Source organism: Heterodontus francisci, chromosome 14, assembly GCF_036365525.1.
Source record: "Heterodontus francisci isolate sHetFra1 chromosome 14, sHetFra1.hap1, whole genome shotgun sequence".
Taxonomy (NCBI): domain Eukaryota; kingdom Metazoa; phylum Chordata; class Chondrichthyes; order Heterodontiformes; family Heterodontidae; genus Heterodontus; species Heterodontus francisci.
The window spans coordinates 36,863,126-36,890,966 of NC_090384.1; the positions used below are offsets into that span (position 1 = coordinate 36,863,126).

Sequence of the window (27,841 nt, forward strand, 5' to 3'; positions counted from 1 at the left end):
AGAGACTTAGAGAGGGGAAGGCCATTCAGTCCATCTTAGTTTATCAATCTAGGATAACCCTAAGTTACTTCAGGTGCAGCATCCAATTGCTTCATAAATGGGTTTTCACCTCTGGTGCTCTATTTCGGAGTCCATACCATATGTTTTATGAAGAGGAATTTCCTAATGTCAGTCCTAATTTTGCCTTTTATTAGGTTGAATCTGTGACCGTACCCCTCTCCAACTCCCCCGCGTACCCCCCCGCCCCCCCCCCCCCACTGCCAAATGTCCTACCCTTGCTTTTAAATTAAAGTTATTTTCTGGGTATATCTTTTCCATGGTGTTTTTTTTAATTCATTCATGGGATGTGGGCATCGCTGGCTATGCCAGCATTTATTGCCTATGCCTAATTGCCCTTGAGAAGGTGGTGGTGAGCTGCCTTCTTGAACCGCTGCAGTCCATGTGGGGTACGTATATCCACAGTGCTGTTAGGAAGGGAGTTCCAGGATTTTGACCCAGTTACAGTGAAGGAACAGTGATATAGTTCCAAGTCAGGATGGTGTGTGGTTTGAAGGGAAACTTGCAGGTGGTGGTGTTCCCATGCATCTGCTGCCTTTGTCCTTCTAGGTGGTCGAGGTCGCGGATGTATTTCTATAAGATCACCTCTCAGGCATCTCCTTTCAAGGCTGAAAAGCCCAAGTCTTTCAAGTGAGATGTCCTGTCTGTTGATAGTACAATAGTATCCTGGAATAATTTGAAGTGCTTTGTTATTTTCTCCGGTTCCAGACCTGTTCAGTGAGTGTTACAGTAACAGTGAAGACAGAGCTTTTTCCTTGCTGATTCGCAAGACCAAGTACTGGAGCAAGACCACCTGCCTGCAGCTAGCTACAGAAGCAGATGCCAAATCCTTCTTTGCACATAATGGTGTTCAGGTACAGATTTGAGGCATTTCAAAACTTTTCTTTACCTGTTACATCTATAATGTTGACAAAATAAATCTGCCTCACTCTAGCAAAGCAACTGGCTATCATTAAGGTTGTGTTGTGTTCTGTTGCTTTTTTTTTTGGTTATACTGTGTTGCTTATTTTTTTGCTTAGAAGCATTTTGCTACCTCCCCTTCATAAAACTTTGTTTTACATAAGCAAAGTATGTTTGCCACTGTAATATTCATAGAATCATTGAAATTTACAGCATGGAATGAGACCATTCGACCCATCGTGTCCACGTCAGCCAACTAGTAGCCATCCAGCCTAATCCCACTTTCCAGCTCTTGGTCCATAGCCTTGTAGGTTACAGCACTTCAAGTGCATATCCAAGTACATTTTAAATGTTATGAGGGTGTCTGTTTATACCACTCTTTCAGACAGTGAGTTCCAGATCCCCAACACCCACTGGGTGAAAAGTATTCCCCTTGAATCTCCTCGAAACCTCCTACCTCTTACCTTAATCTATGCCTCCTGGTTATGGACTCCTCATAATTTTATACAGTTTAATTAGGTCTCCCCTCAGCCCCCTCAGTTCCAAAGAAAACAACCTATCCAATCTTTCCTCATAACTAAGATTTTCCAGTCCAGGCAACCTCCTCTCCCTCCCACCTGTGGTTTCACCGTGTTTTTTCCCCTCCTAGTGCTGTTTCCAACATCAGCGGGACTGAGCAGTGCGGGCAGGGGGGTAAGAGGAGCCAGTGTGGGGAGCCAGGGTGGGGTGGTGGCTGGGGGGGGTGGCGGGGGTGGTGATTGCAGAAGTAGACCCAGAGGGAGAAGGTGGGGGAAACAGGAGCTGGTAGACCCTGAGTTTAAATTATTTGTAATGTCCATTCATGGCAGTGAATCATGAAGAACTGTGAGCTGGAGAGAGAATGGCTAGGTATTTGCAACAATTATTAACTAGTCCAAACAATCATTTCTATTTAGCAGTCACATAATGGTATTTTTCTTTGAAATGTGAATAAAATTGATGTAATTACACAACTCTAATCCACCATAAAACTCTTTGTTAGTCCTTGTTTGCTGATTTACACCTGTGATTATCAGCTCCAATTCCTTGCACATAGAAATCCATGGAAGTTGTGGGCAAATAGGCAAAATTCTCCCATTACTGGTCCCTGCCGCTTTAAGCATCGGAACAGAGAGACCATCAGCGCGGGCTCCTCTGGAGTCCACTGAAGCACACCGCAACTTCCCTCAATATCGGCGAACATCTCAGTGTTCACTACTATTGGGAAAGGAAAATCTGGGCCATAGTCTTTTAAAATAAAAAGAAAGAAAGCTCTTCACGACCACTGGACATCTCAAAGTACTTTACAGTTAATGAAGTACTTTTGAAGTGTAGTCACTGTTGTAATAGGGGAAGCGGGTAGCCAATTTGCACACAGCTCCCACAAACAGCAATGTGATAATGACCAGATAATCTGTTTTTGTGATGTTGATTGAAGGATAAATATTGTCCAGGGCACCAAGGGTAACTTCCCTGCTCTTTTTTGAAATAATGCCATGGCATCTTTTAAATCCACCTGAACAGGCAGATGGGGCCTCAGTTCAATGTCTCATCCAAAAGATTGCACCTCCAACAGTGCAGGACTCCCTCAGTGCTGAACTGGAGTATTAGTCTTGATTTTTGTGCTCAAGCCCTGGAGTCAGGCTTGAACGCAGAAACTTGTGAGTTAGAGGCAAGAGTACTAACAACAGAGCCACAGCTGACACTCAGTTGGTACAATAAAGGTAATTTTAAGGCAGTACTTTCAACTTGACTATATCGTTTTTTGTATTTTAGGCACTGTTGACTAAAATCTGGTGGGGTGATATGTCAACTGATACTCCGATCTGGAAGTTGCTGTCTGGGTTCCTGTGCCCTCCTCTGATATTTACCAACCTTATCACCTTCAGGTAATAAATCAATGAGGAAATATTCCATTAGCATAATATTTGCACTTATATTGCGTCTCATCAAGTCAGGATGTCTCAAAGTGCTTTACATTATAAATTACTTGTGAAGAGCCTTGACTGTAATATGGGAAAACATTTCACTGCGGTAACTTATAGTGGTAAGATTAATAATCAATTAATCTACTTTTAAGTGGTACTAGTTGAGGGTAGAATGTTTGTCCTGAACACCAGAAAAACTTATTTGCCTTTCTTCACGATGTCCTCAGGTCTTTAATGCCCACTGAACCATTGGATCAGACGAGGCATCAGTTTATCTTCTTATCTCTATGACTCTTATCTGGTGGACAATACTCCCTCTGTATTGTACCACAGTGCCAGCCTCGATTATCAGCTCAAACCCAGATCCACTGACCCATAGGCGAGAGTTCTACCAACTGAGTTCTGCAACAACTACGTTTAGTAGCTGACCAAGCTGCTATGACAAAGGCCCATGCTTAGATATGCATAGACATGCAACCATAAATAACTAGGATGAGATAATATGTTCATTTTCTTTTGTTATTGAATAGCCTTGGGGAAGTGGCAAAGCCCACATTGTGGGATTAGAAATACTTGTGAGATAGCACCATACATAAGCTGTTAAACCTGGAGATTGAGGGAGGTAAGGAATTCCACAGTTTTGAAGTCCTGGGGAAGAACAGGTCAGAATAAAAGACTCCATGATGGCTCTCGACCTCAACATAAGGAGATGGAAAATCTATAGCATGGCATACTTTGAGCTTAGTAAGCACAAGAGTCCAGAGGAGCAATGACCCCAGTAATATTGATAAAATAGAAGAATGACCAGAGAGAGTTTGGAGGCTTGAATTTAGAGCATGATGGGCAAACAGTGGACTTTTTCCTATATCCTCTCCAGGAGCATGAGAGAGACGTGTGAAGAACCTCCTCAGATACACAAGCAGCACTCCTATTTTGCAAGCAGTGGCACGGCTATCAATATAAAATGCTCTGAATACACCAGGCCCTGCTCTCACTCATAGTGAAGAGAATAAAACAGTGATTCCATGTGGCTAGTATTGGTACTGTTAATCTTGTTCAAATTACTTTAAATTTATTTTAGTGTCCAGACGTTAAGAGGCTGTGAAGGGTAGGTTTAGTACAGGTAGGTGGAGTTCATTCTTTACACAAAGGGTGGGCAACAACTGCTAGTGAACTTAGTCAGTAGTTCATTCTAGCCCTAAGAGCTCTATGTTTCATTCACTGCAGAAGTTTGGGGTACAGGAACTTTCAGTACTAATACGTCATGGGAGAATAAATGGGCAATTAGGGATGGGCAATAAATGCTGGCCTATCCAGCAATGCCCACATCCCACGAATGAATTAAAAAAAATGGCAATGATAGATGAACTAAACAGCCCAGGTGCAATCATTGCTGATGAGTTCAGAGAGTTCAAAGAGCACCTTGAGCTGTACAGCAGAATTAGAATTTATTTTTAAAGACCTGATCATTGCATGCCCTCCAATTATCCCACTGATAGATTCACAGAAACATGTTTGAATTAAATCATCAATCTGTCCCAGATCGTGGCCCTCTTAAAAAGGAAGAACTTTTGTTTACATAGCATCTTTCATGACCTAAGGGTGTCCCAAAGCACTTACATCCAATGAAGTACTTTTGAAATGTAGTCACTGTTGCAATGTAGGGAACCCAGCAGTCCATTTGCACATAGCAAGTGCCCACAAACAACAATGAGATAAATGATAAATTCCTCTTGATGTTATTTTCTTGCTCCCTTTCAGTGCACATGACCACCCATCCATAGGAGAATCTGAACAACTGAAAGAATTGGATGGCTTGGACACAGAAAATGCCTTGCTGCTCCATGATGAGGCAAACAGGTCTGTCTACCCAAAACCGTCGTAAGACAGAAGGTTTAAAAGTGGGCCAGAGCTAGATGGACTCAAATGGTATAAAAATGGCTTTTGATTTCATTAACCGGTTGATGGCAAATGTTTACTGTGCAGCAGACAGTCAGACATTGTGGACTGATTATCTCTCTGGGCAGTAGATTAGTTTCAGAGGATAAGAGAAGACTGCTTCATAAGAAATAACTTGCAAGCATATGGTGTCTTATCACATGCTCAGTATATGCCAAACTGCTTTGCAACCAAAGTGTCACTGGGAGGAATTTTAACCCCCAAGGATGAGTGGGATGGTGGTGGGTAGGAAGAAAAAAAATTCAGAATTCTCAAACCTGACTCCAATCTGCTTCCAACAAGCTCACTTCTGCATCCAACAGAGCCATGTTTGGATGCATGTGAGTAACCTGCTTACCAGAGGTGGGTCAAGCATTATAACATGCTAATTAACATGATTTTTTGTCGGATTCATCAGTACTATTAAGATTTTATTAATAATTCTAAGCTTTTGTAATATTGGCAAGCTTTTTTTTTAGCAGTAGCAAAGGGTCAACTAATAAATAAAGGTGTGGCAGTGTTGCTTCAACCTCGAGAGTGCACCTCCTATGCTATGTGGGAGCTCCGGGATGCTTCCTGTATCCTGGAGAACGGTTTGTGCAGGAAGTGTCATGAATTGAAGCAGCTTGAGCTCTGTGTTTTGGAGCTTGAGCAGCAGCTGGTGACACTGCAGTGTATTCATGAGGATGAGAGCTATATGGATAGCATGTTTATAGATGTGGTCACCCCACAACTTAAGAGTATGCAGGGAGAGAGGGAATGGGTGATGCTTCACCTGGGGAGTACAGCCAGAGCCAAGTCCATGGCAGCATGGGTGGCTCAGCTGCACAGGGGGTACAGGGAAGACTGGAAGAGCCATAGTGATAGGTGATTCAGTAGTCAGGGGAACAGACAGGCATTTATGTGGCCACAGACGTGAATCCAGGATGGTGTGTTGCCTCCCTGGTGCCAGGGTGAAGGATGGCACTGAGCGGCTGCAGAGTATCCTGAAGGGGAGGGTGTATAGCCAGCAGTCATGGTCCACATCAGAACCAACGACATAGTCAGTAAGAGGGATGTGGTCCTGCAGTCAGAATTTAGGGAGCTAGGGAAGAAATGAGCAAGCAGGACCTCAAAAGTAATAATCTCCAGATTACTCCCAGTGCCATGCGCAAATGAGTATAGAAATAGAAGGATAAGACAGATGAATGCGTGGCTGGAAAGATGGTGCATGAGGGAGGGCTTCAGATTCCTGGGACATTGGGACCAGCTCTGGGGAGATGGGACCAGTGCAGGCAGGATGGGTTGCACCTGAACAGAGCTGGGACTGAGTTCCTTGCGGGATGTTTTTCTGGTGCTGTTGGGGAGTGTTTAAACTAGTTTGGCAAGGGGCTGGGGACCTGAGGATAGACTCAGTTGGGACAAAATCAGAAATTAATATTGGAGCAGAAAGTTAATGGATGACTCTGGAAGACAGAGGAAACAAGGGTTAGAAAATAAAAAAAAAGCTTTTGGCAGTGCTCAAGGGTATCTAGTTCAATGCGAGGAGTATAGCAAATAAAGCAGATGAGCTGAGGGCACAGATAGACACGTGGCAGTATGATATCATAGCTATTACAGAAACATGGCTTAAGGAGGGACAGGAATGACAGCTCAACGTTCCTGGTTACAGGGCTTTCAGACGCAATAGGGAGGGGGATAAGAAAGGAGGGGGAATGGCAATTTTGGTCAAGGAAACTATTGCAGCTGTGTGTTGGAAGGTTCATCAAATGAGGCCATATGGATTGAACTCAGATAAAAAGGGGGAAATCACACTGCTGGGACTGTACTATAGACCCCCAAACAGTCAGAGAGAGAAGAGTGATATGTGGGCAAATCTCTGAGAAGTGCGAGACCAATAGGACAGTAATAGTAGCGGATTTTATCCACCCCAATATTAACTGGAATAGCTTTAGTATGAAAGGAATTGAGGGAGCAGAATTCTTGAGGTGCATTCAGGAGAACTTTTTTGGCCAGTATGTAGCAAGTCCAACCAGAAAGAGTGCAGTTTTAGACTTAGTTTTAGGAAATGAAGATGGGCAGGTGGAAGGAGTGGCAGTGGGAGAGCATTTTGATGGTAGTGATCATAATTCAGTCAATTTTAACATAATTATGGAAAAGTACAGAGATATAACAGGAGTTAGAGTTCTCAATTGGGGCAAAGCCAATTTTACTGAAGTGATTTTCGTGAAAGTGGATTGGAAACAGCTACTGAAGGTAAATCAGTGATAGAACAGTGGGAGGCATTCAAAGGGGAGATTCAAGGGGTTCAGAGTAAACATGTTCCCACAAAAAAGGGTGAGACGGCCAAATCTAGAGCTCCATGGATGTCAAGGAGCCTACAGGTAAGATAAGGCAGAAAAGGAAAGCTTATGTACCACATGAGGTCTCAATACTACAGAAAGCTGAGAGGAGTATAGAAAGTGGAGGGGTGAAATCAAAAAGGAAATTAGGAAAGCTAAGAAAGGGCATGAAAGAATATTGGCAAGCAAAATCAAGGTGAACCCAAAGATGTTTTATCAATACATTAAGAGTAGGAAGATAACTAAGGAGAGAGTAGGGCCCATAAAAGACCAAAAAGGTAACCTACGTGTAGGGGCGGAAGTTATTGGTATGGTTCTTAATGAATACTTTGTGTCTGTCTTCACAAAAGAGGGGCACAATTGTAGTTAAGGAGGAAGAGGATGAAGTATTATGTGATAACCATAGGGAGGGAGGAAGTATTAATGGGATTAACATCCTTGAAAGTTGATAAATCACCAGGGCCAGATGAAATGTAACCTAGGCTGTTAAAAGAAGCAGGAGAGGAAATAGCAGAGGGTCTGACCATCATTTTGTCCTCACTGGATACAGATATGGTGCCGGAGGATTGGAGAACTGCTAACGTTGTACCTCTGTTTAAAAAGGGAGCGAAGTATAGACCGAATAATTACAGGCCAGTCAATCTAAACTCAGTAGTGGGCAAATTATTGGAATCTATTCTGAGAGGCAGAATAAACTGTCGCTTAGAAAGGCACAGGTAAATCAAGGATAGTCAGCATGGATTTGTTAAGGGAAGATCTTGTTTGACCAACTCGATCGAATTTTTTGAAGAGGTAACAATGAAGATAGATGAGGGTAGTGCAGTTGATGTGGTCTGCATGGATCTTTAGCAAGGCTTTTGACAAAGTCCCAAATGGCAGACTGGTTAAAAAATAAAATCCCACGGGATCCAGGGAAATGCAGCAGGGTGGGTACAAAATTGACTCAGTGGCAGGAAACAAAGGGTAATTGTTGACCACTGTTTTAGCGACTGGAGGGCTAAAACTGTTTCCAGTGGGATTCCGCAGGGCTCAGTACTGGGTCCCCTGCTTTTTGTGGTATATATTAATGATTTGGATGTAAACATAGGGGGCATGATCAAGAAGTTTGCAGATTATATAAAGATTGGCCGTTTGGTAGATACCGAAGCGGATAGTTGTAGGCTGCAGGAAGATGTTGATGGTCTGGTCAGATGGGCAGAAAAGTGGCAAATTGGAATTCAACTTGGAGAAGTGTGAGGTGATGCATTTGGGGAGGTCAAACAAGGCAAAGGAATACATGATTAATGGGAAAATACTGAGAAGTGTGGAGGAAGTGAGGGACGTTGGAGTGAATGTCCACAGATCCCTGAAGGTAGCAGGACAGGTCAATAAGGTGGTTAAGAAGGCAGATGGAATCCTTTCCTTTATTAGCCAAGGTGTAGAATACAAGAGCAGAGAAGTTATGCTGGAACTGTATAAATCATTGGTTAGGCCACAATTTGAGCACTGTGTGCAGTTCTGGTCACCTCATTACAGAAAGGATGTAATTGCACTAGAGAGGGTACAGAGGTGATTTACGAGGATGTTGCCAGGACTGGAAAAATGCAGCTATGAGGAAAGATTGGATAGGCTGGGGTTGTTCTCCTTGGAACAGAGAAGGCTGAGGGGAGATTTGATTGAAACGTACAAAATTTTGAGGGGCCTGGATAGAGTGGAGGTGAAGGGTCTATTCACCCGAGCAGAGAGGTCAGTGACAAGGGGGCATAGATTTAAAGAGATTGGTAGAACAATTAGAGGGGAGATGAGGAAAAAATTTTCACCCAGAGGGTGGTGATGGTCTGGAACTCACTGCCTGAAAGGGTGGTTCAGGCAGAGACCCTCAACTCATTCAAAAGGAGTCTGGATATGCATCTCAAGTGCCGTAAGCTGCAGTGCTATGGATCAAATGCTGGAAGGTGGGATTAGAATAGGTGGATCGTTTTTCAGCTGGCACAGACACGATGGGCCAAGTGGACTCTTTCTGTGCCTTAAACTTTCTATGATTCTACGATAAGGTGCAGTTGAAGACATTCCATCAAGGATTTGAATGTAACAACTCCAGCACAGGTTTCACAGGGCTTGAGAAACTCATCCATGAAATGGAGGCTAGATTGAGCAGCATTTCATGGGGGTGTTTAAAGTTCTGCATGCCCGATATGAAAAAAGGCTCAGCGCTTACTGCTGCTTTCTCAGTTCCCTCTGGTAAATGTTTAGCAGAAATTCTTTTGCTCGTAGACATGTTTCAGAAGTTTGGAGGCTATCAAACAGACATCAGGATGAAGGTGCCACAGATGTTTTCATAAAATGTCAGACATGAAAGACAATTACCATTAATGGCAACAAGATCAAACTGTGGTACAAAAAAGAGAGGTGCATAATATGGTTAAGGGGAACAGAGTGGAGAACACTGCAGAGAGCAACAGAGGGACCTAGGTCACAGGAGGCACTGCCCACATGAGACAGTCTACAGGCAGATGTTCATCTTTCTTGATCTATCTGAAGATCAGTGATCGCAGATATCTGCAGCCTCCTTCAAGAAGAGCTGCTCCCTGCTGGACCTGGGGTGGGGGTGCCACACATTGCCCATCATTGTGAAAGTCAGCACAGCCCTCAATTTCTTTGCCTCTGGCTCCTTTCAGCGCAGCGCTTCAGACATCTCAAGGGTCTCTCAGTTGGGTGCCCAGAAGTGTATAGGGCAGGTCACAGATGGGTTGTTTGTCAGTGCATTGACTTATTTTGACTTCCCCTGCAACAATAGCCAGAATGAGCAAGCCTTCGCCTCTGTGGTTGGTTTTCCACAAGTACAAGGTGCCATCGATTGCATACACATCGCAGTCAAAGGACCATCAGCTGAGCCAGGAGTGTTTACCAACTATATGTACAACCACAAGGAGGGTCATGCAGGTATGTGCTAAATTCCCTGGAAGCTGTCCTGATGCTTTCACACTGCAGCAGTCAAACATTCCAATCCTCATTGTACCAGGAAACAGGGTTTCTATTCTAAAACTCGTAGTTTCATGTTACCCCTTATGCTGTGAAGATATTTTTCCATAGCTTCCCCGCACAGGTTGATTGACAGGCTTTGCATCCAGTCGGATGGGTACACTCCCGAGCAAGCTGCAGGAGCAGGTAGGGAGAGGTCTGATCCCCAACCTTGGGGTGATGGGTGGGGTTGGATGTGGTCTTTTTATTGGTGGGATGGGGCTTGGGGCTGGGTGGAAGCACTTCTGCTCCTCCTGGCCCATAAGCAGCACTGTAAAAGCTTACCTCCTCTCCAACGCTGTCCTCACCTCACTTCAACTGCCAGATTTCCCTGGGAAACTCGGCAAGCCAGGTTTAAATCTGAGGCTGCTAACCTCATTAAAACATTTAAATGGTCAACCCGCCCCCTGGGAGCAGTATGGCTGCCAACTCCTTGTCCCGCCTTCGTTAAATCTGGAAGTGGGCTGATTGGAGACAGGTTTGGGTTAAGTTGAGATTTTTTAAGTCATAATATTTCACCTGACTGTAACCTACCTATTTTGGGGGATTAAGATTCAGCTTTAAGAGTCTAGATTTTGGTGAAACTAACTTTAATGGGACGAGACAGAGACTTGCAACAGCAAATTGGCCAACACTGTTATTGGTAAAACTGCAGATGAACAGTGGGAGGTGTTCAGAAAAGAATTTAACTTAGTACAGGATCAGTATATACTCCTAAGAGGCAAGGGATGTACTTACCAAATAAAACAGCCATGGTTGGCATAAGAGATGAGAGATAACATAAAACTCAAGGAAAGAGCAAATGAAAGTGTAAAGAATAATTTAGATCCAGGGGATTGGGAGAGATAAAGAACAGCAAATAGACGTGAAAAAAGATATTAAGAGCTGCAGAAAAAAGGAATATGAAAATAAACTTGTGAGGTTATCAAGATTAACACAAAAACTTCTTACAATTATATTAGAAGGAATAGGGTACTCAAGATTAATGTGGGCCCTTTAAAAACAGATGTGGGTAATATTGCAAATGAAGATAAGACAATGTCAGATGTGTTGAATAATTAGTTTGTCACTCTTCACAGTAGAGGAAGAGTATAATAAACCTGGCATTCTAGAGTGTCATGCCAACTTGCTTTGTTGAATGATAATTTTGTTTAATCCACTGACCGGAGATCTGAATTTATATATTTTTTTTAAGATATTTTTAAAAGAAACAAATAAAAAAATGACTCTACTGGCAGCTTAGGGTGGCCACCTAATTTGCAACACTGTATCCTACCTTGCAAGTCTTGTGAGGAGGGAGACGAAATGTCTGCTCAGTACCCAGCAAGAACCAAGACCCAGGAAGTTTAAGGGAACTACTTGTTTTTTTTTTAGCAAGAAGAAGAAATAATGCTAACTGCTATGTTTGAATCACTGAGTGACTGTAATGTGACAACCCCTTCCTCATCTGTGTTTTTAAGCTTGTGTTTCTCTGCAGCAAGAAGTTTCTGGACTACGACACGTGCAGACCCAAAGTGGGGTCCCTCTCTCTCTCTCTCTCTCTCTCTCCATTCCAGCTTGAAAGTTTCAAATCCTGCTTGTTGACTGACCACCTTTGCATACTTCTGCTACAATCAGAAATCCTGTTGAAGGAAATCATCTGCGTCACTGTCTCCAAGAGACTCACCGGACCAATTAGCTCTTCAAGCTAAAAACCTCAGGACCGCCGAATTCAACTAGAAGTCAGCCGAATCACCAAACTCCACAGACTGTATACCTTTTTTTATGGACTCTAACTCAACCAATTTACCTTTCCCCACTCTAACATATTTGTGTGTGTATGTGTATGTGTGTGTGTGTGCCTGTGTGAGAGAGAGAGAGTGAAAGTTGGTACCTCGTTTATTTTTTTCATTAGTTCATTTTAGGTACAATAAAGTTGACCTCTTTCATATGTCATGCTAGGCCCCCACCTGCCAAGAATGAGGCACATTAATTTTGTCATGAACATTGATTTTAAACTGTTACTGGAGTGAAGAAAGGACTTGTTAAACATATCAGCCGTGGCTGAAAAAGACATTTGCATATTAACAGACAGTCTTTGGAAGGACAAAGCAGCTATTCCCCGACACATTCAACCCAAAATGGACTCTTGATCATTGAAGGTGGGGGAGCTCGCATTCCAGGTTGACTGCTAAGATGGTCGAACATACAAGCGGACATGGTCAAACCAGCTAGTCACATGACGAACCTGCTGGGCAACCTGAGTTTTTTGAATTTGTACAAACAGTTTGGGCAGAGTGTCTGTTTGCTCCTGGACTGAGAAGATCTCTCCTGTCTGCTCCCATCTCTTCCTCACAAGCCTCTGAATCCACTGAAGTCACATGAACACCAAGAGAGAAAAGTCTCCTACAGTGAACAAGGTTTAAGAAGAATACTGGGCCACAATGAAAAGCAAGATCTGCCTACAATAAAGGACTCTACAGTGAGCTCGAAGAACCATAACACAAAAAACCTCCTCAGATAGTGCCTCAAAGTTTTCCACTTTATTTCTTCTGTTTTCTTTCTGTCTCTATCTGCATGTGTGTATTGCGTGTGCATGCTAGCGTGGGCACATCGTGTATCCGTAGACATTAACCGAATTAGAGTTTAGGTTTAAGTTTAATGAATTTCAACTTTTCTTCTTTAAACCTAAGAAAGCCTGTTTGTGCTGGTTTCTTTGCCTTATAATTGGAAAACAGTGAACAAGGATTCACCAGGGGGGAGCTAAAAACCATGGTGTTTTAAAAATTAAACCCTGTTATGGTAAGACCGGGTGAAGGCTGAGAGGGATCCGTAGACACCTTTCTCACCTAGTCGTAACACTTTGTTAAACTCAAGAAAACCTGTCTGATTGGTTCTTGTTATGATCATGGCAAGTAAGTAATTAAACACCTACTGAATTAGCCAGATAACCTGTTGTGGTCAAACAAGGAGAGTAAAAAGAGGGAAGCCCTTCGACTCCTCGTCACTTGACCATAACAAGAGAAATGAATAATGAATCAAAGACCGGAACTCCCTAAAATTAACACAAACGACAACTTCTATTTGTATAGTGCCTTTAATATAATAAAATGTCCCAGAGCACTTCACAAGCACATTATAAAACAAAATATGACACCAAGTAACATAAAGAGACAGAGAGGAAAATGGCTTGAAGGAGCATCTTTAAAGGAAGAAAGCAAGGTAGAGAGGCAGGGAGTTTGAGAGAGGGAATTCCAGAGTTTAGGGCCTAGGCAGCTAAAGGCAGGGCCACCAATCATTGCACAGTAAAATTGGGATGCTCAAGAAGCCAGAATTAGAGGGGTGCAGATATCTCGGAGGGTTGTGGGGCTGGAGGAGATTACAGAGATAGAGAGGGATTTGAAAACAAAGATGAGAATTTCAAAACAGAGGCATTGCTTACCTGGAAGACAATGCAGATCATCGAGAACAGGGGTGAATGGGACTTGTGCGAGTAAGGACATGGGCAGCAGAGTTTTGGATGACTTCAAGTTTATGGAGGCTTGTCTGTTATAGTCTGTCCAGGATTAGATTGGAATAGAGAAATCTAGAGTTAACAAAGGCATGGATGAAGTTTTCAGCAGCAGATGAGCTGAGGCAGGGGTGGAGTTGGGTGATGTAACAGAGGTGGAAATAAGTGTTCTTAGTTTAGGGACAGATGTGGTCCGAAGCTCATCTTGGGATCAAATATGACACCAAATTTGTGAACAGTATGGTTCAGCCTCAGACATTTGCTGGGGAATTGAAGTTGGTGGCTCAGGAGCGGGGTTTTCAGACAATGGGCTGAATTTTACGCCCCCCCCAGCAGGTCGAATGGTGGCGTGGGGGGTGGATGGGGACGGTGTAAAATTGAACAGGAGGCTCCGGGACACCTGCCCGCCCCACTCCCACCTCCGGCCAACTTTATGACGGTCGAGCGGGGGGGAGGGGGAACGGCCACCTGCCCAAAGCCAATCAAGGCCCTTAAGTGGCCATTTATTGGCCACTTAAGGGCCCTCACCTGCCTCCACGGTTATTTTACCCATGGCAAGCGGGCGTTTTGGCGACGTGAAAGGCCGCCCAGCGATAGCTGCCGCGTGCCAGGAGGGTGCCATGGCAGTCGGGCACAGGGTGCCCAATTGAGGGCCGCTCCCACCTCCCAACCCACCCCTGGGACCCAAAGCACCCCCCTTCCCCCCAAACGACTACCCTTGCCTCGCTGGGGCACGCCTGATTCTGTCAGCGAGGTATCGACAACCTATCGTGGAGCCCGGCTCCATTGCATCCTCCTCGGTTGGCTGGGCTGCAGTCCCAGCAGTGGCCACCGTTCCCGGTGGCGCTGCTGGGACTAAGAGCTGCCGGCCGGTGGAAGTCCCGCCTCGGGACAGTTAAAGCCTGGGGACCCGTAAAACTTTTATCTCGGTGGTAAAATCCCGTCCACCTATGGTAAAATCCAGCCCAGTGGCTTCACTTTTCCAATGTTTAGTTGGAGGAAAGTAAGCAAGAAAACAGTATTAGAAAAAATAATGGCACTAAAGACTGATCTGATGAAGGATCTGATGGTTTCCAACCCAGGTTTTTAAAGGAAGTAGGTGAGGAAATTGCAGATGCTTAAGCCAAACTCTTCCTAAGCTTTTTGATTCAGGAATTCTCCCCTTACATTGGAAAATTGCAGATGTATGTTCCGAAGCTCTTCATGACACCTGTGAGAAACCCTACCAAAGAGGTGCAAAAGCACTATAACATGAACCACATGACCACCGGGTATGTCAACGAGGAATTTGAATACTAAGATGAGAATTTTAAAATCGAGGCATGACTTAACCAAGAGCCAATATAGATCAGTGAGCACCAGAGTGGTGGGTGAATGTGACTTGCTGCAAGTTAGGACACAGGCAGCAGAGTTTTGGCTGAGATCAAGTTTATATAGGGTAGAATTTGGGAGGCTGGCCAGGAGTGTGTTGGAATAATCAAATCTGGAGATAAAAAGGTATGGATGAAGGTATCAGTATCAAATGAGCTGAGACAGCGCAGAGTTGGGCATTGTTACTGAGGTGGAAATAAGAGGTCTTAGGCACCCTTCAGTACTCGCCAGTGAGGGTATCCAGATTAATAGCGGTTTGCTGCGCCTTGCACATCATTGTGCAGTAGAGAGGATTACAAGTGGAGGAGGACCAAGGCGCTCATTAATCATCTTCTGATTATGAAACCATTGAAGAAGAGGAGAAAAAATATGAAGATGAGAGATCCATTGTCAGACATGACACATGGATTGCTAGCCAGGAAGCCAAGGATGCCCTAATAACTTGGAGGTTCAGCTAATGACTCAGAATGGAGATATTGAAAACTGAAATGTTGTGGTTTATTTCCCTCCAACACCAACCCCCATTCCATTTGCACCAGACAGCTCTTCAATCACGCATCTACCCATTGCACATTCCCCATTGAGTCCCATCACGTATTGATCGTCATCATGAAACAGGTCAAAGGTTGAGTTGGCACTCAGGATGCAATAGTGAGCAAGATGTGGAAGTGGTGCTAATCATAAATTTTATGTGGTGTTATTAAAAAAAAGGATACTTAACAACATAACATCTTGTCAAATACCCATACGCATACCCTTGGTGAGTTACAATAGCTTATACTTCCTAACACTTCTATGTGTTGCATCTCCTGTTGCTTCAGCAGGTGCAGAGATAGACTCTGAAGATCATTTGTCGGATATTCAAGATGCTGTCGGCCTACACCATCTAGGTTTTGGAGCCCAGGAGGACCCTGCCAAAGACTGCTCCACCTGCGCTGTGCCAGGGCAGACTTGACCATTCGGAGATGAGGCAGCATGTTGGGTACTGGCTGTGAGAAGCGTGATGGTTGAGTTCCCACTTCCTTGTCCCCTTTCACCATCATCCCTGTCCTGGACCAGTACCACGTCCCTCCTACCACTCTGCTGGAGAACACTTTGGTGCAAATTGGTGATGCATTATAAGACCATGGATAGTGTACTCATCAAGCTGTTTAAGGTGGCAGACATCTGCTGCACGGCTGTGGTCATGACATGCACACTCATTTGAGAGCTATGCTTGAAGCTCCTTGAAGCTGACCACTCTCTCTCCATGGCAGATATTCTCGCAATTACCTGTGACACCAATCCACTAATGTTAGAGCTGGACTCCTCCATCCTCTGTTATTGTGGAGAATGTGCATGGCACATTGGCCAGTACCTCGCAAAGTTGCTGTTTTACCTGCATCGACAGCCACCGAGATTCAGCATCAGTGTCCAGCTTACCCCCAAATATGGATTCTCCACAGCTGTCCCTGCCAGCTGTTCCTGCTTGTGATTATTTGTGTATTATGAAGCACCAGGTAAAAGTCCAACTAACTCTCCAACTGGACCCACCGAAGTGCTAGTTTTTGAGTGTGGTATGGCTGTACATCCTGTGATGGTGCACCCACAGAGGAATGAGATCCTCTGAGGAATCATCGTCAGGCATGTCCACAGACTGTTGCTCTCCACATGGAGGCCCTGGAAGGCAAAATAAACAGATATGAATTAATCCTGTCACAACAGTAATCTTGGCAGTCACCATGCTCAACTCCTCCTAGTTCAGTCATTGACGATATAAAATTAGCATAAGTGTGTCAGAGATATCTGTAATTCTATCAGCAGCTCTCTGCAAGCCCCCAGTCTCTACATCTCCAAGTGAGAGAGATGCAGAGGTGCCACTCATCTCAATGGCATCCTCCTCTGCAACTGTGAGATGAACTATTTGTGGAGAGCCACCTCCAGTTCTCTCCTTCATTTGCACTTTGCACTCTACTTTCCTGTAAGGGTGAAAGAACAGCCCTGTGAGTGAGTGAGGGTCGCAAATTCACCCAGTAGATGCACTGCAATCGGTGAGGATGACAATCATAATTTTTTTTTAATTCCTTCATGGGACGTGGGCGTCCCTGGCTAGGCCAGCATTTATTGCCCATCCCTAATTGCTCTTGAGAAGGAGGTGGTGAGCTGTCTTCTTGAACCACTGCAGTACATATGGGGCAGGTACACCCACAGTGCAATTAGGAAGGGAGTTCCAGGATTTTGACCTAGCAACAGTGAAGGAATGGTGATATAATTCCAAGTCAAGATGGTGTGTGCCTTGGAGGGGAACTTGTAGGTGGTGGCGTTCCCATGCATTTGCTGCCCTTGTCCTTCTAGGTCGGAGGTTGTGGGTTTGGAAGGTGCTGTCTAAGAAGCCTTGATACGTTTCTGCAGTGCATCTTGTAGGTGGTACAAACTGCTGCTACTGGGCATCGGTGGTGGAGAGAGTGTATGTTTGTGGATGGGGTGCCAATCAAGCGGGCTGCTTTGTCCTAGATGGTTTCGAGCTTCTTCAATGTTGTTGGAGCTGCACCCATCCAGGCAAGTGGAATGTATTCCATCACACTCCTGACTTGTGCCTTGTAAATGGTGGACAGGCTTTGGGGAGTCAGGAGGTGAGTTACTCGCCGCAGGATTCCTAGCCTCTGACCTGCTCTTGTATTTATATGGCTACTCCAGTTCAGTTTCTGGGCAATGGTAACCCCCAGGATGTTGATAGTGGGGGATTTTCCTTTACGCCTTCCATGACCTGCAAGTTAACCCTCCCCTCATACCAATCAGTGATCAGTCTTGTAAAGGATGTCTTTCTTAACCAACCAGGGATCGTTTTGTGATGGTTGCTAACCTTTTGCATTTATGCAATTAATACATAGAAAAAGTCTTTGTGTTAACCACCTATCTCAATGCTTGTACTTTTCTGGGAACGCCTTATCTCATTACGAGACAAATCTATACAGAAGCTGTGTTCTCTGTCTGTTCTCAAGGACTGACATTTTTACTGCAAGTAAGTATTTAAACTTGACATAATCTCCCAGAATCCCTCTGCCTTGACATCTTGTCTATACTGTGTCCTATGGCTGAATTTTATGCCGCCCCAGCGGGTCGGATAGTGGCGTGGGGGAGGCGTAAAATTGAGCGGGGTGCTCCGGGAAGCTTTCCCGCCCCGCTCCCACCTCCGGACAACTTTACAGCGGTCAGGCGAGGGACAGATGGTGGGGGAATGGCCCACCCACCCGAGGCCAATTAAGGCCCTTAAGTGGCCACTTAACGGCCCTCGCCCACCTCCACGGGTATTTTACCCGTGGCAAGAGGGCATGCTGGGGACATGAAAGGCCACCCAGTGATAGCTGCCAGCCTTTCTGTGCGCCAGGGGGGATGCCATTTCAGTCGGGCACAGGGTGCCCGATCAAGGGCCACCCCCACCTCCCAACCCACCCCTGGGACACAAGACGCACCCCCTCCCCCAAACGACCACCCTAGTCTCGCCAGGGCACAACCAATCCCCCTGGTGAGGCATGCCCAACTTACCTTCACTCCTGGCTCCATGCCATCGGCTGGGCTGCAGTCCCAGCAGTGGCCACAGCTCCCGGTGGTATTGCTGGGACTAAGAGCTCTGGCCCCGCTGATTGGCCAACAGCTCACTGAGATGGGACTTCCTCAAGCGGGTGGAAGTCCCGCCTCGAGACAATTAAAGCCCGCGGACCTGTAAAATATGGGATGGATCCCAGGGCTAGGCGGAAGCAGGTTTGCCACCAACTTTTATGTCGGTGGCGGATTCCCATCCACCTAAGGTAAAATCCAGCCCCTAGTTTTCCCAATTAATCATACTACAAAGAAGGATTCTAATAAAGCTAAATGTTAGACTCTAAAATGGGACATTCTCTCCTTCCATGGATCATTGTCTGAGCATTAACGCCAATAATTTATCTGTGGATACTTATATCATAGTGGCAACATGCATGGATCCATGGCCCAATCACACTAAACCACAAAAGCGTCATATTACATTCATTACAATATCACGATACATCCATCATGCATGAACTTAAAAGATTCTCCAGCTCTCTCTTTGCTTGTATCCATCTTGTGGATAATTCTTACTAAATATTCTTATTTTTCTAGCCCTTCAACTGTCTTTCTGAACTTTAATTTTACTCCCTTTGATCAATACCAATGTGTTTAATTTATCCTGATTATTGTAAAGTCATTTTCTCCATGGAGTGTGTGCCAATACTTTGATCATGTAAAATGTGTCTCACTCTACTGGCTACATTAACCATTTCATGCCATGCTGTTTGTCAAGTAGGTAACCATGTTTGAGACCCGTTGTTCAGTGCAGTTCACCATGCATTTTGTGTGTTCTGCACACTTACACTAGTATCCTAATATCATGCCACACATTCTTAACTCTCAGGTGATCTTATCAAAAGATCAAAATTTCGGGGTGGTGGGGGGGGGGGGGGGGGGGTGGGGGGGGGTGGATGCTGCTGGTGGTGTCTGTCTGAGATCTTTGCTTACCTCCCCTGAATGGTCCCGATGTCTCGGGTAGTGGCCAGACTTTCAAATGTAGCTCTCTTAAAATCTCATAGGCAAGGATACAAATATCTCCAAGAGAAAACTATCAAATTACAAGTCTTAGCTACACTTCCCTGACTTTCACTGGAAAGTTCTAGGCTTCTTGGAAATTCTACACTATATTAACTTAACTGTTTGAATTCTAATTTCACCATTGTTTATCCCCAGAATTCCTTTATCAGCTCTTGCATCAGCCAGATCTAATAGCCAATTCCCATTAATTATAATTCTATTTCATTTTGAGCCTTGGAAAACTTTTACAGTCCAATATTCATAATTCTTTAAAACAGAAATCAAACTTTCCCATTTGATTCCAGGCATTACCATATTTTGGTTGTTTTTTTTTCTCTATCTTAGATGACATTTTAATTTCTTGTAAGTAACTTGCTAAATTACACTGGATTTTCGACATCTCAAATTAGTACTAATTCAAATAACAGTATTGCTGGAGTGATAGATATTAAATGGAACATTAATTAAACCTATCAAAAGAAATTTTGTTCTTTATACTTAGGAACCACCAAGACTGTCTTTTTTTAGTTTTCTAAAAATGTGATTATCCCCTTAAATGTCAAATAAATTCCCCTTTGAGTGCTTTAAATAACCAATCATATCAATTTAATTTTATTTATCAATTCTAATTTCTTATGCCCAGACTTGGTGGTATTGCATTTTTTTTACATTAAAGACAGAAGTGCTTGCAACTAACTCTCCATCTCAAGCACTTTATCTCATAGATTTGCTGTCTGCAGTTATGTTCTCAAATTCTTAAAGCTGCTGATCTCTTGCTATGGCATCAGCTCTCATGTGTCCTTTGAACCTACTTTAAAAAACCAAATAATCCATTGTGGCTCTGCCCCAAATCTCAATGGGTTAATTTGTCCAGTATATCTGTCAATTTAGAAATTTAAAATTTAATAATTTCCAATATATTTTTATTCTCAGCAATGCAAAAATTGTGTGGTGGATTAAATGGGAAAACAGCTGCAGCGGGGTTAATTTCTTTGCTTGTCTCCAAAGAGGTGGAGCAAAACATTCTCAGATTCATCACTTTATGTAACTTTAAAAAAAACATTCCCAATTGAAAATGAACGAAACTCCATTTTAAACTTTTTTTCCAATTCTTTAGGTATCGTTAGGGTTTTAAAACAATAAAATCATTAGTAACATTATCAACTTCAAAGGAAACCATCTCCATTCGAGAAACAGCATTTTAGATTAAACTCCAATTGTTTCCAAACTTTTAGCATCTTTTGTAAAAGGTTTCTAATCCAAGGTTTTTTTTTTGATACAACCAAGATGATTCCAAATTCCAGTTCACAGCAATAAACATTTAAAATTTAAAACTGCCAATATTATGAGCGAGATATCCGGAATTAAAGCCTCCCTCAAAACTTGACATAATATACTAGGAATTCATTGTGGCTACAAATGAAATTACAGTTTTCTCAACCTAACCGGTTAGTTATCCTTAATAGTATAAACTTAATTCAGACTTATTAACTTGTAATACTTATTAACTACACACAGAACAGAATAGCACGTTTAAAAAAAAATATGTAAGGTAAATTACATCATTTTTTCTTGTTCTTTTTTCAGGCACCTTTTCAAATGACAGTAATAAAACCAAAAGCTAAAGAAAAAGTTATTTAACGTTCTGACAACAAAAGATGTAAAACCAACTTCTTACACAAACTTTTATTTTTCCCATATCTCCTTTGCTTATCCCTTAAAACAATATCCAATTTCTGACATTTACTACTTAAAAACAGTCAGTAAGACATGTCTTCAATGTAAACTGCAAAATAAAACAATAGCAGATTTTAAGCTTTGGTCCAATTAAAACAAAGTATTTTAAACTTCAAATTGGATTTCTGCCAGGCATCTTCAAACATTCAAGGCTGAAGCTTATCTCTTACAAAATTGTTCATTGCCTTTTCACAGTTGCAAAACCAACTTTTAAAATAAAAATGAAATTTTAATTTAAAATATATTTCAATTTTATATTCCATTCCTGGGTGCACAATCTTAAATTGAAATGAATACACTCAACAATCACTTTCCCACTCATTCAATTCCAAATAACTTAGAAAAATTGATTACTGTAATGGGTTATGAATTCAAAGTAACAAAAATCTGTATTAAATTCCCTGTCCCGATCCCAAGGAACACACACAGGTTCAACTTGTACACATCCAAAACATGACTCAAGGTTTGCTCAAAAATATACATGTCTAAAAATAGAACAAATAATAGACTCATGCTTTCAACATTAAACCCAGACAACAAAGAGTTAACGACTGTCAGCTCCACAGCAGACATTCATGCAGACTCGAACAAAGACACAGTAACTTCTTACTACTTACTTGAAATTTCATGAAAAACAGAGTCTTTTTATGTTGCTCTGCCATAAACTTAATCATGGAGCTCTCTGGCCCCCAGTCAAAGTCCATCGCTTTCACCGCCTTTTTCTCTCCCATTTTATTTTGTTCCTGCTTTGTGTGCGTTGCCCTGCACAGTTCTCCGACCAGCATTGCTTCGCTCCACTCTTTAGCTAGCTACTTAACACTGCCCTGCATGGTCTTAGTTTCCTGACCAGCGCGGCTTCACACCTGAACTGTAAAGTTTCTGATCTCGCCCCGTGGCTTCGGCTTCACTATCTCGCCAGCACGGTTACGCCTCCTTACCCGGCGCCTCCTGTCCTGAGTCCTCCTTTAGATTCTTTGGGTACTCGACCGGACCTTCATTCGGGTAGGCTTACTGCCCTAACTATGGGTGGTAAATAAATATACTCACCCGCTTGCAGCTCCGCTCCAATGGTCCAGTGCGGGTATCCTGCCGATTATACCAAACTGTTGGGGGACAACTCAATCAGCACACGAGGAAACTCAGGTACAGGTTTCGATCGTTTATTCAAGTGTACGCAGGGGGATATCATCTCGGGCAGTCCGAGATAGCACTCTGATTTTACACTCAAAGGTACAAACTTATATGCTGTCTTGTCACGCAATATAGTCAAACAATAGATGATTTATCATGCACACTTATGAATACACAGTTATAATCTTATCAGTGCTCACAACAAATGTCTCTAGCCTTGGTCCTTTATCTCTTCGTTTCACATTAGTCAACTATTCCAGAATTTGCTGATTGTGCAGCTTAGGCTGATTCCAGCTTCAATATTTACTCCCTAATCTTGCCCTTTGCCCGAGCAACTTGACTCTGTCTTTTCTCATTCTGACTTAACTACATTTTGCTGAGTTGCCTTTCTAATTGACATTTTATTTCTCAAACCTCTCAAAGTGTCCTTTGATATTTTTCCTGTCTATAGTTTCTAAAACCTCACACACCACTGATGTTAAACTAACTGGCCTGTAGTTGTGGGACTGTCCTTACACCCTTTCTTGAATAAGGTGAATAAGGGTATCAACATTTGCCACTCTCCAATCCTCTGGCACTCCCCACCACCCCCCCCCCCACTCCCCCCACTCCCCCACCACCATATCAAGGGAAGATTGGAAGATTATGGGAAGCCCTTCGGCGATCTCCATTCTCACCTCCTTTAGCAACCTGGGATGCAAGGCCTCCAGACCAGGTGACTTATCTACCCTAAGCATTGCCAGCCTTTTTAGTACCTCCCCCGTCTCAATTTTTATCCTATCCATTGCTTCTAATCTCTCTGTTTCTACTGATATTTCCTTAGTGAACACTGATGCTAAGTACTCATTAAGTATATTAGCCATGTCTGCACTTCTAAGCATATATTACCGTCTCTGTCCCTAATAGGCCCCACTCCTCCTCTTCTTACTTTCTTACTATTTAAAAGATCTTTGAGTTCCCTTTTACGTTGACTGCCATTTTATTTTCATATTCTCTTTTTGCCAGTCTTATTTTTGTCTTCACCTCCCCCTCTCAACTTATTGTATGTAGCCTGGTTCTCACTTGATGAGTTTACCTGACATGCATCATACACCCTCTTTTTTTGTTTCATCATCATCTCTATCTCCCTCATCAACCAAGGATCCCTGTTCTTGGTTCCCTTACCTTTCACCCTTGTAGGAATGTTCCTAACCTGTACCTGAAGCACCTCTTCCTTAAAGATAACCCATTATTCTGATACAGCTCTTTCAGCCAGTCTTTCGTTCCACTCTACCCTAGCTAGATCCCTTCTCGTTGCTTTTAAATTAGCCCTCTTCCAATCTAGATATTCTACCTTATTCTGTTCCTGGCTTTTCTGCATTACTAGTCTAAACCTTACCCAAGTGTGCCCCCACAGACACCTGGTCCACTTGGTCCACCTCATTTCCCACCACTAGATCCAGCAATGCCTCTTTTCTAGTTGGGCTGAGAACATACTGATCAAGGAAGTTTTCTTGACCACATTTTAGAAATTCCTCCCCTTCTTACCCTTTATTCTAAAATTATCCTGATAGTTATTTGGTTAATTAAAGTCCCCCAATATCACCACTCTTTAGTTCTTGCACATCTCTGTGATTTCCCTGCAGATTTGCTCCTCTATCTCCCTCTCACTATTTGGAGGCCTGTAGAATACCTCTAGTCATGTGATCATACCCTTTTTGCTTCTCAAATCTAAATTAAATATGTTAAGTTTTCTTACAGGTTTTGTGCACACAATTTCCCATCCCACCACCACCCCCCTTCACCCTGCCAAGCCCTGCTTGGAACCCACCTTTGCATTAATATTAATATTAATTGTTATGTATTTAGAACAGTGTTCTCTGAACTTCTCCCATGGTAAGAACAGGAGGGAATTATGGTCTATTATGGACACATATGGAAGGCCACATTGAATGGGAGGATTCCAATGGAGAAAAATCAGAGATGTACCAGTTATGGGAGAGGTTGGTGTCGAGGGAGAGGCTGGCATTTTATCAGAAAAGCACTGCAACATCTCCAGATGTCTGGCAAGATCATCAGGTGCTATCAATGCTGAGCCCTCTAATCTGTGGGCATAATGGCAGAATACACAGGAGGTCTTGGGCATTGCCGATGAAACTAAGTTGACATTGACACTGACCCCCAGATACAAATACAATATCATTGCTCCTGATGAGATATAAAAGTGCTTTAATTTGGAGCGGGGGTGGGTGGGGGGGGGTAGGAAGTCTGTGAAATCATAGAATGGTTACGGCACAGAAGGAGGCCTTTTGTCCCTTCGTGACTGTTCTGGCTCTCTGCAAGGACAATTCATCTAGTTCCAATGCCCTTCCCTTTCCTTGTAGCCCTGCAATTGTTTTATCTTAATTATCCAATTGCCTTTTGAAAGCCACGATTGACTCTGCCTCCATCACCCTCTTAGGAAGTGCATTCCAGATCCTAACCATTTGCTGCTTTAAAATGTTTTCCTTCATGTTGTCTTTGGTACATTTGCCATTCCCCTTAAATTGGTATCCTCTCATTCTGGACCCTTCCACCAATGGGAACAGTTTCTCCCTATCTACTTTGTCCAGACCCCTCATAATTTTAAACACCTCTATCAAATCTCGTCACAACCTTCTCCTCTTTAATGAGAACAGACCTAGCTCCCCCAATCTATTCACATAACTGAAGTCTCTCATCCCTGGAACCATTCTCGTAAATCTTTTTTGCACCCTCTCTTCCTAAAGTATGGTGCCCAGAATTGAACACAGTACTCCAGTTGAGGCCGAGCCATTGTTTTATACAGGTTCACCATAACTACCTTACTTTTGCACTCTATTCCTCTATTTATAAAGCCCAGGATCCCATATCCCTTATTAACCACTTTCTCAACCTGCCTTGCCATCTTCAACGATTTGTGCACATACACCCCTAGGTCCCTTTACTCCTGTACCCATTTTAGAATTGCACCATTTATTTTATATTGCCTCTCCTCATTCTTCCTGCCAAACTGTATCACTTCACACTTCTCTGTATTAAAAGTCATCTGCCACATTTCCGCCTATTCCACCAGCCTGTCTATGTCTTCTTGAAGTCTATCACTATCCTCCTCACAGTTCACAATACTTCTAAGTTTTGTGTCATTTGCAAATTTTGAAATTGTGCCCTGTACACCTAAGTCTAGGTCATTAATATCGATCAAGAAAAGCCGTGGTTCTATTACCGGCCCCTGGGGAACTCGACTATACACCTTCCTCCAGTCTGAAAAAGAACCGTTCACCACTACTCTCTGTTTCCTGTCACTCATCCAATTTCATATCAATGCTGCTACTGTCCCTTTTATCCTTTGACTTTGCTGACAAGCCTGTTACGCGGTACTTTATCAAATGTATTTTGGAAGTCCACGTACACCACAACAACCACATTACCCTCATCAACCCTCTCTGTCACCTCATCAAGAAACTCCAGCAAGTTAGTTAAACATGATTTGTCTTTAACTAATTCATGCTGGTTTCCTTAATTAATCCATATTTGACCAAATGACTGTTAATTTTGTCCTGGTTTTTTTAAAAGCTTTTCCACCACTGAGGTTAAACTGACTGGCCTATAGTTGCTGGGTTTATCCTTGCACCCCTTTCTGAAAAAGAGTGTAACATTTGCAATTCTCCAGCCCTCTGGCCCCACCCCTGTGTCTAAGGAAGATTGGAAGATTATGCCATTACCTCTGCAATTTCCACCCTTATTTCCCTCAGCAACCTCAAATGTATTCCAGCTGGTCCTGGTGACTTAACAACTTTAACCGTACAGCCAGCCTTTCTAGCACCTCTTTATCAATTTTTAGCCCATCCTGTATCTCAACTACCTCCTCTTTCACTATGACTTCGGCAGCATCTTCTTCCTTGGTAAAGACAATTGCAAAGCAATGATTCAGTACTTCAGCCACGCCCTCTGCCAGCATGTGTAAATCACCTTTTTGATTGCTAATCAGCCCCACCTCTCCTTTTACTACTCCTTTACTATTTATATGCCTTTGGATTCCCTTTTATGTTAGCTGCCAGTCTCTTCTCATACTCTCTCTTTGCTTCTCTTATTTCTTTTTTCACTTCCCCTCTGAACTTTCTATATTCAGCCTGGTATCAGGCTGAAACAAATGAAACAGAGACAAATGGGAGCTCTGAAGGACAATTTTGAAGAACAACTAAACATGACAAGAAAAAAATGTGAATCGATTTGCATGGAAATATTCAAATTAATTCTTTGAGTTCACCAGTTGGTACACTTGTGACCTAGTCTTGTAGCACTTTAAAGTGATGCTGCAAAGCTGCTGTTAGTGTTGATACTGGTTAATATCAATACCGTAAATATTGTCAACGAATGGACTAAAATGAAGCTGTCAGTGATGGACCCAAGTGTATGAGACAGTCTCTTCCACAATTCCACAGCCATTACTGTGGTTATCAGACAATAATGGGTTCAGATAACACATTAAACCAGGAAGATTAGGAAAGTTGGTATATTAATAGGCTGCGTTTGCTGACAATGCTACCACTAGGTGGCGCTGCAGTGGCACATGCACAAACGCAGCATGTGCCATAAAACGTCACAGTCTGTGACTTCAGGCAGCTGCCAGGACTAAAGATGGTGCTGCTCAAATAATCACACAAAGGCAACCTGACCTAAACACATGGCAGCACACAATGGCGGGAAGGGGAAAGCGAGCAAGCGCGACGGGGATGGGGGGGAGCAGAGCAGAGCGGGCTGGGAACGGGGGGGAGCGGAGCTGGTTGGGCCTGGGTCGGGGATGGGAGTAGCGGAGCGGGCGGAGAGAGCAGCGGGGGGGGGGGAGCGGAGCGGCCGGAGAGAGCAGTGGGGGGGGGGGGGGGGGTGGCGGGGAGTGGGGGGATCGGAGCGGCCGAAAGAGTGGAGCGGCTGGAGAGAGCAGCGGTGGGGGGGAGAGCGGAGTGGCCAGAGAGAGCACTGAGGGGGGAGCGGAGCAGCCGAATGAGCGGAGCAGCCGGAGAGAACAGCGAGGGGGGAGCGGAGCTTAACGCATGGGTGAATACGTGAGCGTTGCATTGCTGTATGCGTAAAGCGCATGCACAGAGGTTGAACAGGCGCGTTGCCCGAAGATGCACACGTCATGCGACGATGTCATCGGCGCATGCGCTAACCAGTCCTGGCAAGTCGGAATGCAGAGCATGCGCAGAGAGCAGGAGCCCGTCTGCACAAGTGCACACCTTGGTGCAGCCTGATGACATCAGTGGCCGGCTGCATTGTCAGGAATCACTTTGATATTAATATCCTGAGATGTATCATGATCATGAAACACATTCAATTTGGATCATTTTATATTTGCTGGTATTCAT

The 27,841-nt window shown here is 43.6% G+C and overlaps 1 protein-coding gene across 1 annotated transcript in view; it reads left to right on the forward strand.

Moving 5' to 3' along the window:
- Nucleotides 1–27,841, forward strand: part of trpm5 (transient receptor potential cation channel, subfamily M, member 5) — a 165,377-nt gene that overhangs the window by 96,705 nt on the left and 40,831 nt on the right. Inside the window, exons 14-16 of the mRNA XM_068045855.1 lie at nucleotides 766–911; nucleotides 2,752–2,864; nucleotides 4,665–4,763. Coding sequence (XP_067901956.1) covers nucleotides 766–911; nucleotides 2,752–2,864; nucleotides 4,665–4,763 — 358 coding nt within the window. The remainder of the gene's footprint in view (nucleotides 1–765; nucleotides 912–2,751; nucleotides 2,865–4,664; nucleotides 4,764–27,841) is intronic.